Source organism: Labrus mixtus, chromosome 20 (assembly GCF_963584025.1).
Source record: "Labrus mixtus chromosome 20, fLabMix1.1, whole genome shotgun sequence".
In the NCBI taxonomy this organism is placed as follows: Eukaryota; Metazoa; Chordata; class Actinopteri; order Labriformes; family Labridae; genus Labrus; species Labrus mixtus.
The window spans coordinates 23,455,380-23,469,589 of NC_083631.1; the positions used below are offsets into that span (position 1 = coordinate 23,455,380).

A 14,210-nucleotide genomic window follows, 5' to 3' on the forward strand; every position below is an offset into this window, starting at 1 on the left:
CGGCGAGGAGGATGGGGAGGCAGGAGTCGCCGCTCAGCCGGGACACGCTGCTCCCGACGAGAGAGAGAGACACCCAGACTACACCGCCGGAACCCAAAACAGAGAGTCCGGCTGCGAAAGCTAAAGAGTCCAAGATCATCAACGCTGACAGTAAAACCGCTGCAGAGGTCGTAAAGAGCAACACATGTGTGTCTGCAGCGGAGGACAAGACGAGTCCAGCAGCGAGCGCAGAGACCAAGACGAACGCTGGAGACAAACCTCCAAGTGCAAGCAGCTTCAGTTCTGATGCAACAGCCTGCAAGAGTAAACTCAGCGAGAAAATCTCAACTGTGAGCTCGACAAAGATCGTCCAACCGCAGGACAGTAAGCAGCAGAGTGTGCAGGCGGACGGCGGGCCTGCAGCGAAACCTCAGGAGGGCGCAGAGGTGAAGGTGAAAGCCGCCGCAGGGACAGAAAAAGGAAACGTGCAGAAAGTGTCGACTGCAGAGACGTCCAAGCAGCGCAAAGCCCCAGAGAGAGGAGAGAGAGGAGAGAGAGGGGGAGGAGAGAGAGGGGGAGGAGAGAGAGGGGGCGGAGATAAACCAACAGAGGCGACCAAGGTGAAAGGACCGGCCCCTCCTGTCCCGTCCCACGCCCCCGCTGCAGTCAGACCCAAAGCTGAGAAAGTCTTGAGCAGTTACCGCGGGGCCAAAGAGGAGCGAGCCCACCTGGAGGTCCTGGAGGAGAACCCGATGTCCCCCTCCTCCACCGCGGCGTCCCCCTTCTCCACAAAGTCCCGCCCAATGTCGCCGGGAGACAAAGCCAGCTTCGTCACCCAGCTCACCAGCGTCGCCAAAACGGTCCTCGGGCCCATGAAGGGGGGGTCGCAAGAAGGGGCCAAAGGGAAGGACAACTCCAAGTCGAGCGAGGAGAAGCGAGGCGGCGCAGCGGGAAAAGCCGAGGCTCCGTCTGGAGGCGGCCGCCGGGGAGCTCAGGCGGCGGCGGCGAGCGCGAACCAGCCGGAGAAAGGGAACAGCCGCGGCTCCAAGCATCACTGGTGATAACAAAGTCAAACTCTCCCATGTAATGCCTTCTACTGTAGCATCGCCGACATATCCTACATCATCATCATGACTCTCACAGAGACGGGGAGGGAGGGAGGGGCTTGAGCGCCCAAAGAGAAAAAGACCAAATAGATGACGACATGTCAACAAGATGTGAAGGAAGAAGATGTGTGCTCATGGTTTCATAATGTAGGCTCGTGTATGTCCTGTGTGTTCATCAACGTGTTTAGAGAGAAAATGTCTTCATGCATGTCGGACACTGTAAAAAAAACTCAAGAATATAAAAAAAAGAAAAAAAAGGAGGAGAGATATAAAGCAGACCTGAAGGTAGTGATCACTGTGAACAACTTTTCAAACAAATGTTAAAAAAACATGTAAACGAGCAGGAATCTGTCGTCAACGGGCATTAATCATATTTCACATCTTTACGTTCAGCGGACATAAAAAAACCCGTTCTGGAAAAGTTTGGACGTTGTGTTAAACATAGAATTTAAAAATGCAGGATGTGATGATTTGCATGTCGATGAAACTGAGAAATGTTGTCGTTTTTGATTTGTTTCGTTTGCTGATTTTGAGTTTGATGTCAGCAGCAGGTTTCTAAAAAAAAGTTGGGACAGGGTCGTGTTAACTCTGTCAGCGTTTAGGGAACCGAGGAGATCAACGTCGTCTGCTTCAAATTCAAATTCAATGTATAACTTTCAAAAACAAAAAACAATGACATTTCTCAGTTTCAACCGAGCAGCGTCCTCCGGTGTTGAGAAATGAAGCTGATGCTGAAGTGTAAAATCCTGCAGTTCCTGGAGTGTCCACTAGAGGCTGGCTGCAGAAGCACAGGAAGTCACATACACACCCATTCTAAAAAGCCTGTTTTTACAGCAGAGATTAACATGTTTACAGCCTGGTTCAAAAAACCAAATAGGTGTGATTAGCTCATGTCTCGATGGACACACACTGTCTTTAGTTTTAATGTTTTGCAGATCATCACATTCTGTTCTTATTTACGCTTCACATAACCAGGGGCGTGTCCAGACTTTTTGGACTGGGGTGTCCCGACTTGTGCAGGGTGGCCTGAAGTGTGTGCACACACATGAATGAAGAGCGTTTGACCCTTTCTGTCTGCACGGATCACATCGACCTTTAGGAGACACAATATAACATCAACTCCTAAAAATATGTAACCTTAAAATCAAACATCTGCACACTGAAAACTACGAGCTGCCTGATGCAACACAGCCTGAAGCCCCGCCTCTGGCAAGGCTAATATCCAATCATAGTCAAGGATTTTGGGTTGGCACCTGGGGTGGCCAATAAGGTTTCAAGAGGGCCCATGCCATCCCTCTGGACACGCCCCTGCACACAACGTCCCACCTTTCAAAACAAACACACATACTGTATTCTCATTGGTTAAGAGTTCAGCGCGTCGCGGTGATAGAAACTGGACAAAGACACCAAAATGTTTGCCGATATTGGAATAAGAGGGAGAGTTTTTTTTGTTTAAGGGCTGAATTTGAGAAAGAGGATTATGAGGTGAACTTGCACAGGGACACTATGCAATGTGCGGATAACGCCACTTTGTTTGTTTTTGGTGTCCCCGATTTCTACGTTTACACTGAAGCTCGAGACGACAGAGCGCGAGGGTTTGCAATAAGCCGAGCGAACACTTTCAGTTTCAATGTTTGTTTCATTCATATATTTTTTAAGGCTGTTTGTGTGTAAAGAACAAAAATGGAAGTCGACACAGTCACGTTTCTTTTTATTTCAAGATGATGTGGTTTGTTTTGTTTACAGTGAAATGTTTAAAATAATATGCAATCCAACAGTGCCCGGTTCTATCAAAACTGAGCACCCTCCTCATGTGACAAAGTAGTCTAGACTGCACACACACACACACACACACACACACACACACACACACACACACACACACACACACACACACACAGACACACACACACACACACACACACACACACACACACACACACACACACACACACACACACACACACACACACACACACACACACACACACACACACACACACACACAGATACGCTGAGAGCATTTTAAACGCGGGGTTTAGTTTGTGCAGACTTGTCTTAGACTGCCCCCTTGTGGACAATATTACTCATCACCAGAAGTCCAGATGGAGAGAACAACTTAAAGGTGTGAGCTTTGACCTGGTCTGAACATTTCATGAATTCTAACTCTGCCAGTGGACTCACTTAGACCCTCCAGATGAGTCTGAACTGTCACTCTTTATTCAAACCATGTGTCATGTCCGTAGAGGTCTTTAGACATTACCTCCGTGTTTCATGTTTCTGTGTGTTATTTAAGGATATTGCACTTTATTTTGCATCAGATATTTCTATTTATTTGTCCTGTAAATTAATTTTGTCGTCTTTGTGTTTCTATTTATTGAACTTTTTTTTTATTTATCAAACTTTTTTACACATCAGTTGGTGAAAATCTGCTTCACTAAACTGAAATTAGCGATTTATACATTTTACATTTAGACGTAGAAATCGACCCCCCCCTCCTCATAGTGAGTCTGAAGTTGTGATGTTGCTGTCATCTTTGTCATCAAGTGTTTGCCTTCTTGTTATTTTTTTTTAAAGAAAAGAAACAAAACAACTGTCGTAAAACTTCAACTAAAAGCCCGTCCTGATGTGAAGTCCTTAGTCTGGTGAGGCTGCAGGTTTTGACAGATGAGAAGTTTGCAGATAAAAAATAAATTCTATAAAGTCTATAAAGATGTGCAGCAGGTTGGCGTGGATCGGCTGTCTTACAAAGAGAGATCAAATTAGTGATTTCTAATTTAATTATTTAACGACATACGATTTGTTTACACTGTTGAATATTCTTTCTGGTGTAAATTTACATTAGTAAATAGTCTTATCTTTGCTGTGCACGAGTTTGGTTTGAAAACAATTAAAGGTCTGTCTGGATTTAACTCCTGTCCTGAATAAAGAAAGGGTCATTTCATAGACTGGAATAAATCAAAGCCCGGGCTGTTAATTGAAGTTGTACGTCTCTGACTGTTGTTGTCCATTTCATTGCTCAATATTTACTCACCACTGTTGTGAAACCAATGCAACAAAAAGCCCATAGTGCAGAAATGTAATAAAAAGCTGAGAAATCCCTCTTTTTGTTTGAATTTATTGACATAAAACACAAGAACATGAAGTTCAAACAGAAGGATTACCAGAGGCGCGCTCTGATTGGTCCTCTGTTGACCAATCACGACGGAGCTAACACGTAGCGAAGAGAAACAGGAAGTGATTTGTAGCGCAGCGCTGTCACTCTTCGGGTGATTTGTTTGCTTTTCTTTCGTCCTAAAGACACGAAGTAACAACGACAAACTTCTGGAGGTTTATTCAGAGACTTTCCGGAATGAAAGGAGACACAATGACGCTGCTCAAATCAAGGTAAAGACGTAATGTCATTCTTTTATTACTTCTTTAATGCTCCGTTCTAGTCTGTGAAAATCATGCTTCAAAAACATGATATTTATTATCACAGAGTTCATAAATGTGAAGTTTAATGTTTTTCTCGACGCCTCTGTTATTGATTTGTAAGTCAACTTCTTTAAATTCTGCAGTAAACTATGAAGTTGTCAAAACTGTCGATAATTATTATTTTTTAAACTTGGTGTTTTGAAACAGTTTAATCTGTTTTAGTGATGAAGTGGATCTAAAACACAAACCAGCAAACTCCTTCACGTTGCCAATTCATTTGTACAATTTAAAAAGTGTGAATTACTTTTCTTGGCGATGTTTTTACATTTATTTTGAAAAGAGAGCATACTTTCCATGTTCAGAGAGTTTGTTGAATGGAACAAAAAGTATCTAATCCTGTTCTCTTTTTAATTTAGATCTTTATCTATTCATCTTAGGCCTCAACTTTCAAAATAAAATAAAATAATTCAGTTAACCAGCTAAGCAGCACATCAAATATATAAGAGACAGACCTGACATCTGATATTGATTCATCATTTCTACATCTGTTTCTGTGTGTTTCTACAGTTTAAAGCTTCAGGGATAAAACACATTCAGTTTAGCCTTCATGTCTTGTTTTCAGCTGAGCAGGTGAGAGACAGAACAACAAACACACGAGGTGTTAACACTCAGCAGGTCACATGAAGGACGCTTCAAAGAGCAGCAACAGTCTACATAAAGAATTATACAGCTAGCATCACATGAGACAGGTTAAAGACAGACAACATGTGACATTAAAACAGGACAGTTATACTCTACATCTTTAAAACACATCAGATACCTAAAAGAAAGAGACAGAGGACGACGTTAGGGCGCGACACAATATGAGTGAAGGTCTATGACGTCTAACAAGTTGAAGACTTAAAGCAGGACGTAGGGCTCGACCGATATGGATTTTGGGGAGAGAGAGAATCTGATACGGATATATCTGCTGATATCTGTCTTATATCTTTGTTTAATCTGTAGATTTAGATAAACACATTTATGCAGTTATCAAACACTTGTGGAAAAGATTTATGATGAAGACGAGATGGTCACTCGACTGGAGAGTAACTCAGCATGAACGTGCGTCATGTTTGTTATAATCCATGTAGCGCCCTCTGATGGTGAAAGAGAACTGTTAGAGTGATACAATGAAACTCAAATGAAATACTGTTTGACTCGTTAATAAATCGAGTGATGGCGGTGCATTACAGAGGTAAAATTAGCTGATGGTGATAGTCGTACTTTAGGCCTCTTCATATGCTGATCGTTACATCGTTGATTGGATGAACCTGTGGAGGTAACCACGTAGAGACACTCAGCATGCAGGTCTCACTTCACACTGAAGAAAGTCATGGATGGATTGAAATGTCTGCATAAATAGTTTTTATCTTACAGCCCGACTGATCCAGTAATAATGAAAGAACATGTTTTCGTCTCAGTTTGAGAAACTCTTCATCCCGTTAAAAGTCCTGCTCACTCCTCCTCACAGTTTACACCTTTAGAGCTCTCTTCAGGGCTAAGAAGCTTTGTGATGAACTTTGACCCTGACAAGGATCTAATCTAAACTAGATTCTCTGAAAAGTCAACTCAGAAAATGTCATGATTCTACAAACGTTCTTAGAGTTGAGTCACTCTCTTAGTATTTCTTAAGCTTTGTGAATCCGGCCTCTGATTTTCAGTTCTTTATATTCCTGCCCAGCTGCACGTCGTCTGCTGCTCGCTGCAGTAACCATGAATAAGTTCTGATGTTCAGTTTCAGAGGAAGCGAGCTGAATGTGGGTGAGAACAGCGTAGCGGCGCTCCCTCCTGCTGCAACTAAATCAACATATCTGAAATTCCTGGAGTCACACGGTGCGGTCACATGGCTCCTTTTCTCAGAGAATTAATAACTTCAGTGCAGCCGCCATCTAACCGTCCAATCCAGTGTGGACGCTGCGTTCAGACTGAATCATGTTCTGTGCATGTGTGCGTCACCCATCGGGCTTCTGTTTCATGTTCCCTTCATGTCTGCACAGGTTGCCATGGAGATAAGAAGAACCTTCTCACGCCCGTTATGAATCCCAGCTCCTCGTCGGCCAGCTTGGAGGGCCGGCCCCCCGAGGACGAGCTGACGGAGGATTGGCTCTTCCTCACCGCTGAGTTCAACGGGACTCAGCAGCTGGAAGAGAGCCGGGAGGACGAGGACGCCGAGGAGGTCGAGGACAGAGGCAGACTCAGATCCAAGCTGGTCTCGGCGTGGAACAGTGTCAAATATGGTCTGTGTCACCGCTGTGACGTCATAAAATAAGGAGGGCGGGGCGATGTGGCAGAGGACAGGATCAGGGTTATTTTTTTAGATGATGTCATTCTGTCAGTATGAAGACGATCCTGATAAAAAATACAACTCTCCATTTCTAGATTCACTTTTTCACCTTGTGTAAAAACTTTTTAAATTTCATATATTAGCACGAGCAGGTCAAAGACAAAGTTCTGCTGTTGCATTTCAAAAGTAGACAAGTGAGACCTGTGAGTACGTCACATATGGCGGCTGTGGCTCAGTGGTAGAGTTGGACGTCTCTCAATCGAAAGGTCGGGGGTTCGATCCCCAGCTCCTGAAGCAGGTCTCTCTAGAAATCAGATGATCAGATTTTTTTTTTTGTCTCACTCTGTGAAAAGGATCATTTAATGTTTTATTTCAAAGCACGACTTCTGTTCTGAGGCTGCTTTGTTCACGGAACTTCACTTAATCGTATCATCTTTTATTTTTTGGTCAAGAAGACACTTTACCCCAAGTTGCATAAAAACAGACTTCCACATGAAGACATTTCCTCAGTGGATTGTCTGTTATCATTCTAAATGTGAAAGTATTAACGCCCTCCTGTCGAGATCGTATTGCCCCGCTCTAAATGTGTTAGACGTGTGAGATGACAGTGTGTGTCTCTGTCCTCTTCGTCTCTTCAGGCTGGTCCTTGAAGCAGAAATCCAAATTCAGCAGAAGCTCTCCGGTGATCATGTTGGGAAAGTCCTACGAGCTCAAGGATCAAGGTGCGACCTCGAGCGGCGTCTCGCTCAAAACGTACTTCAAAGAAAATATCTCCTTCATGTGACTCTCTCTCTCTCTCTCTCTCTCTCTCTCTCTCTCTCTCTCTGTGTGTGTGTGTGTGTGTGTGTGTGTGTGTGTGTGTGTGTGTGTGTGTGTGTGTGTGTGTGTGTGTGTGTGTGTGTGTGTGTGTGTGTGTGTGTGTGTGTGTGTGTGTGTGTGTGTGTGTGTGTGTGTGTGTGTGTGTGTGTGTGTGTGTGTGTGTGTGTGTGTGTGTGTGTGTGTGTGTGTGTGTCAGGGGAGAGAGAGCACTTCCGGCGCTCCTTCACGACTCTCCTGTGGTTCACGTACAGACGGGGTTTCCCTCCGCTATCAGGGGGCTCTCTGACCACCGACAGCGGCTGGGGGTGTGTCCTGAGGACGGGGCAGATGCTGCTGGCACAAGGCCTGCTGCTGCACCTGATGCCTCCAGGTGACAGCTCTCACATGCACACTGCAGCACCTGAAGCTACATTACTGTAAACGAGCTAACGCTGCAGGAAGCTAATTCATACTTTCCTGAGATAAACATTTATTTAATCAAACTGCAGGATGACTGACTGCCAACTTTTGTTGTTGTCAAACTGGCATCTAGCTAACATGACTGAACGCTAGGTAGCATTAGCATCAGCTAATTTATGAGCTAGCCATGACAAACCTAGAATAAGATCTTATTTCCAAGATGAAAAATTCACAACTTTCAAGGAAATCAAATATCCGACGTTTGGATTCTCCAGAGAATCCCTTTGGAAGTCCATATCTGGTGTCTTATGGAAGTTTTTTTGTACTTTTTCTTACCTGACATAATCTGTTTGTTATTTTGAGGTTGGACTTGGCGTGCGAGCCAACGTGTCAGCAAAGACGACTCGGACCTTCAGGTGAGCAGCACTGAGGGAGGGCTGTCTTTAAAGGAGGAGGAGAAAAACCGACGACACAGCTTGGATTCTAACCTGAACAGACCGATGGAGGCGACACACAGACGGGTGGTGACGTGGTTTTTGGACCGTCCCGCCGCCCCCTTTGGGATCCACACGCTGGTGGAGTTGGGGAAAAGCTCGGGGAAGAAAGCCGGGGACTGGTACGGACCGTCCATCGCAGCTCACATCCTCAGGTGAGACCAAAGAAATGTTGGAAACACTCCAGTTTACCTTTCCAGACTTTAAGGCTTTATATGTGATTTTTTGATCCAGCAGATGTCGCCCTTGAGCACCAGCATGAAACCAAAACAACTCGCGCTGCATTGTTGTGTTAGCATGCTAATGCTAGCGATCTTTATTCTGCTCGTATCTTCACACTGCATGTAAATTTACCTGAAATGAGCGTGATCTAGAAACACAGTTAAGCAGTGAGTACAGTATGTTATTCTTCTTTTCTCTAGTCCCTCAATTAAACAACTTTTATACACGAGGGGAGGAGTCAGCCGGCCGTCCTGGCGATGTAAACAAAGTGAAGATAGGACTCTGAAAACTCTGAAAACATCACAGACAGTGGGACTCGGGTGTTACACCCATTGTAGACAGTCATGACTCACAGAGTTATTTTCAGAGGAGATACTTGATTTATATATTTAAGTGTTAAACATCACACAGAAAGACTTTAATTGAAGGTGTAACATCCTGGAGGTGTAACACGTTTCATTTTCTTTCAGGAAAGCCGTGGCGGCGTCAGCAGACGTTCCCAATCTGGTCGTGTATGTTGCACAGGATTGCACCAGTGAGTGATTTCTCTGCAGAAGGATCAGAAACAGGATTTCAGGAGTGTATAAGTGAAAGCAGCTACATCAGTAGCGGGTGTAAACAGGGCCTCAGTCTCATCTTCCTGTGTGTGTTTTCAGTTTATTTAGAGGACGTGAAGCGGCTGTGTGAGCGACCTCCTCCTCAGTGCTGGAAGTCCGTCATCGTTCTCGTTCCTGTGCGCCTCGGAGGACAAGATCTCAACCCCTCCTACATCACATGTGTCAAAGTAAACAACCATATTTCACACATTTTATCTTCCTGTGTTCCCTCTGAGGTTTCAGGGTTTTAAAGAGTCTGTGTGCATGTTTACATTGTGGTTAGACGGCTCAGTTATAAATCAGCTCTATAGATCTGTGGGTAAAGTCAGAGAGTCTGACAGGAAGTCTCCTCTCCTCAGAGACTCCTGACGCTGCAGAGCTGCATCGGAATCATCGGAGGCAAACCAAAGCACTCTTTGTTCTTTGTGGGCTTCCAGGGTACGTGCAGCACTGTGTTCGTTATCATGATGTGCTCAGCTGAGTGATGCACGCTCACTTCTTTTTATTTTTTTGGTCTGTTGAAAAGATGACCACCTGCTGCACTTGGACCCTCACTACTGTCGGCCCACCATCGATACAACCAAGCAGAACTTTCCCTTGGAGGTAAGAGGAAGTTCTGACTCTCTTCTTCTGCTTTCTCTCTCCGTCTCGTTTCCTCCTCTGACAGCCGGCCTCACTCACCGTATTCAAAGTCAAATAGAATAATGAATTCCTGCACAACCTTTTCCCTGCTGCGTTGGTTTAAAGGTCACATTAAGAACACACTTCACCATGTGTCTCTAGTCTGTCTACAAACCCCCCAATGATGAGGAAAGTCCATCCTCTCTGTCTTCTGCCTGCTCCACTTTTCAGAAAATGTGTGCTCAAACAGGCCGTTTGGAGATTTTCCCTTCATGACATCACAAAGGGCAGTAGCCCCTCCCCCAGGTGGGTGACACTCCCACAGCTAGGTGTTTGTTCTGCCCTCTGAGTCTGCCTTCTCACCGTAAACAATAGGACATGGAGCGAGAAAGACTGAGTACACCCAAGCCCTTCCAGAGAGGGGGCGTGGTCAGATACAGCTCATTTACATATTTAAAGGTACAGACACAGACACAGGACTTACCTTGTCTGACGGCTGACTTGTGACTTTTTCTGAACGGAAAAAGAAAACCACCTTATGAGCAAAAAACAAATGTATGTAGTGAATGTATTTAATATTTTATTCTTTCAACAAATCTCTCTAAATCTGTTCTTCTTCTTTTTTCAGTCATTTCACTGTAAATATCCCAGGAAGATGTCGTTCTCTCGCATGGATCCCAGCTGTACCATCGGGTTTTATGCAAAAGGTCAGAAGGACTTTGAAGCAATGTGCTCGGCTGTTAACGAGGTAAGAGAGCGTTTTGTTTTTGTTCTCATTTAAAGAACGTTTGGCTTGTAAAGATGCTGTTGTTGTAGATCTTTGATAGTAAACAAGACGTGTCTCTTATGACGTGGGAAACATTTCTAACGTGTTCCCTGACTTCTTCTGACAAAATAATCTTAAAGGTGGAGTCAGTAGCAGCTTGTAGACATAACATTCAAACGTGGCCCCTCCTCCTCCTGGTCTCACCCTCTCTGCAGGACGTAGTGTGTACGTTTGCTGTTTGTAGCTACAATGCAAGCTAACGCATGCTAGCACAAGCTAACTGCCGGTGTTTGTCACCTTCCTGTCCAACAGGAAGTAGATCAACTCCACGTCCACGAGTAAAAGACAACACAAGGTTCACCCTCGTTTTAGAACGAGCTTTATCCACTTGGTGTTTCTCCTCACTCTCATTATATTTTCTCTTCTTTCCTGCTACGTCCACGTCCGTCATATTCACCGCTTTGAATCTCGTCCAATCACTGAACTCTATCCACTCCTAAACTCACCTGCTGCGCTGTCATTGGCTGGAGGAAACACACTAGCTCCGCCCAGAAACGTCCCAAGTCAACCAGAACAAATCAGAACAGTAAAATCCAGTCAGAGGACAGAGTCTCTGCAGACACAGTCACCACCACACATGTACGGAGGCCCAGAAGGGACACTGGAGCAGCTTCACTTTAGGAGAAGACTGTATTTTATTTTGAAGGAGACAGCCAGCTTTACTTTAGGAGAAGTCTGTATTTTATTTTGAAGGAGACAGCCAGCTTTACTTTAGGAGAAGTCTGTATTTTATTTTGAAGGAGACAGCCAGCTTTACTTTAGGAGAAGACTGTATTTTATTTTGAAGGAGACAGCCAGCTTTACTTTAGGAGAAGTCTGTATTTTATTTTGAAGGACGAAGCTGCTGACTCCATCTTTAAACGTCTTGTGCTTGTGTCTGTTTCTCCCGTAGGCTCTGACCACGTCTGCGGAGATGTACCCCATGTTTATTTTTGTGGATGGAGCGAGTCAGGAGGAAGAAGAGTCTTGCAGAACGTCCTCCAACGACATCGCCTACATCCAGAGGAACGCCAAACACACACACGTGGCGACGAGCAACAGCATGGACGAGTTTGTTCTGTTGTGATCACAAGAGGAGTCAAACCCCTCGAACCTCACGGAGCCTCAGAAGAGATCAAACCTTTAATCAAACTGTATTTTTATTGCTCATATCTATTTGTATTTATTGTTTTAAGAGGGGAACATGTCACTGCATCATTTATTGTGAAGAATTGAGATCAAAAGGACAAACGTGTTTCTATGAGTCTGTTTTTGTGTCGGTGACAGGATGTGCTGCCTTTCACTAGATTAGAAAATTAAATCTGTACAAACATGTGACTCACATCAGAAGAAGAAGAACAGATGTTAAATAGTCACTTCACTCAGAGGACAAAAAGTACTGAAACTGTTCATATGATCTGCTGTCGTTTATATAAATAAACAGTTTATGAATTAAAAAAGAGACGTTTTGTTAATTCTCTACACCGTGTGGACACACGATATGTGCAGTTTTTATTTCAGTGCTTCTTTCTGAACCTTTAGGTGTCTTGGAATATTAGTGTTGTGGCGGGTTCGGCTCAGTGGTAGAGTTTAGGGTCTTCTTGGGTAGTGTTGTAGTCAAGAACACAATCACAGAGACCAAGCGGCAACCTCATTTGTTGAAAAATGAAGCCGATGCAGTCCCTCGAGTGTCCACTAGAGGCTGGCTGCAGAAGCACAGGAAGTCACATACACACCCATTCTAAAAAGCCTGTTTTTACAGCAGAGATTAACATGTTTACAGCCTGGTTCAAAAAACCAACTAGGTGTGATTAGCTCATGTCTCGATGGACACACACTGTACGGGGGGTGAATGTTTTGATGACTCATCAGTTTTGATTTGATGAAGGATAAGAGTTATTCACAATAAGGCGTGTAGCTGACCTGATTGACAGGTGGGTGCGGTGTAACGGTTTGTCAGGAGGTTTAAAACCCGCCTCAGCTCCAGCTCTCAGCCTGTCGTTAGGTTGACTGAAAGTTAGACTGAGGCCCTTTTTCAAACCGGCCACTGCACTCTACCCCTCCGTTTGTGCGTCCCCGTGGAGGGTCCGCCATATTTAGTCCATCCCAAACCAACTAGCGGGGAGTGGTAGTGGGTTATAAAACCCTCCACCAGCGAGTGTGCACCGATGCTGACTTTCTGATCACGTGCAACGCCTATTGTGTCCGGTCGTCATGGATGAAGCAACCTGTGAGTTCAAGTGTCTATAAACACTGCTCCAACTAAGCTAGACATTTAATATCAATCAATCAAACTTTATTTATACAGCACCTTTCAGACAAATTAAATTGCAGTTCAAAGTGCTAAACAAGAGTGCAGAAAAGTTATTGACAAAAAGTAGTTTATAAAATCATTGAGAGACTAATGTACACCAATAAGAATTAAAAATAAAATATATGTATAAAAATAAAATACAATAAAATACGACACATAAAAGCAACAAGATATTAAAATAAATACATAAGAGGAAAATATTTAAAATTGTAGTAAGATAAAAAAGACAGTACAGTAATGTTAAGATTTGAATTGATATAAAACACTTTATAAAAGCCAGACTGAATAAATGAGTTTTAAGACTGCGTTTAAAAATCTCAATATTCCCGGCTCCTCTCAGACCCTCAGGAAGGTCGTTCCACAGTCTCGGAGCGTAACAGCTGAAAGCAGCATCACCAAAGGTTTTTGTCCTGCTCTGTGGAACAACTAAGAGAGGAACTGGAGGATCTGAGGGGCCGTACTGGTTCATAAGCTAAAATCATGATCTGATAGGTAGTCTGGTGCAAGGCCATGTAATGTTTTATAAACTAATAAAATAATTTTAAAATCAACACGAAAACTAACAGGCAGCCAGTGTAAAGATTTTAAACCAGGTGTGATGTGTGCTCTCCTTCTGCTCTTTGTCAGTACCCGTGCGGCAGAGTTTTGTAGTAGCTGAAGCCGATTTGTTGTGTTTTCTGGAAGACCAGAAAGGAGAGCGTTACAATAGTCCAGCCTGCTAGTAATAAAAGCGTGCATTAGTCTCTCTGTTTGGCTCAGAGGGAGAAATGGCCTCACTTTGCCGATGTTTTTCAGGTGGTAAAATGCTGTTTTTGTGACACCCTTTACGTGGGCCTTAAAATTAAAATCTGAGTCAAAGATCACCCCAAGATTCCGTGCTTCTTGACTTGGGTTGAGTCCTATTTTTTTTAGTTTGGGGGCCAGTTTCTCTCTCTGAGCCTTTGAACCGATGATTAAAACCTCTGTTTTGTCCTGTTGAGCTGCAAAAAATTATGTGACATCCAGGCTTTTCTATCTAAAATACAATTAAAAAGTGAGTCAGTTTGTCTGGTGTCATCAGGAGACACGGCCACATAGAGCTGAGTGTCATCAGCATAGCTGTGGAAAGAGAT

The 14,210-nt window shown here is 43.9% G+C and overlaps 2 protein-coding genes and 1 long non-coding RNA gene across 5 annotated transcripts in view; 2 read left to right on the forward strand and 1 right to left on the reverse strand.

Annotated features, from left to right (window-relative positions):
• LOC132954346 (microtubule-associated serine/threonine-protein kinase 1-like) overlaps window positions 1-2,816 on the forward strand; it is a 47,771-nt gene extending 44,955 nt beyond the window's left edge. For all 3 annotated transcript variants that reach the window (XM_061026886.1, XM_061026887.1, XM_061026888.1), the window contains one exon: window positions 1-2,816. This exon is cut by the window's left edge and continues 600 nt beyond it. In XM_061026886.1, the coding sequence (XP_060882869.1) occupies window positions 1-1,040 (1,040 nt within the window). In that variant the 3' untranslated portion in view covers window positions 1,041-2,816.
• Window positions 1-14,210, reverse strand: part of LOC132954360 (uncharacterized) — a 128,286-nt gene that overhangs the window by 23,481 nt on the left and 90,595 nt on the right. The window lies entirely within an intron of this gene.
• Window positions 4,332-12,244, forward strand: LOC132954354 (cysteine protease atg4da-like). Its single transcript, XM_061026901.1, has 11 exons — window positions 4,332-4,472; window positions 6,542-6,781; window positions 7,467-7,550; window positions 7,844-8,017; window positions 8,410-8,695; window positions 9,233-9,297; window positions 9,419-9,546; window positions 9,718-9,796; window positions 9,885-9,961; window positions 10,608-10,727; window positions 11,698-12,244. Exons 2-11 carry the CDS (start codon window positions 6,580-6,582, stop codon window positions 11,869-11,871), a joined length of 1,389 nt encoding a protein of 462 aa, XP_060882884.1. The 5' UTR covers window positions 4,332-4,472; window positions 6,542-6,579; the 3' UTR covers window positions 11,872-12,244.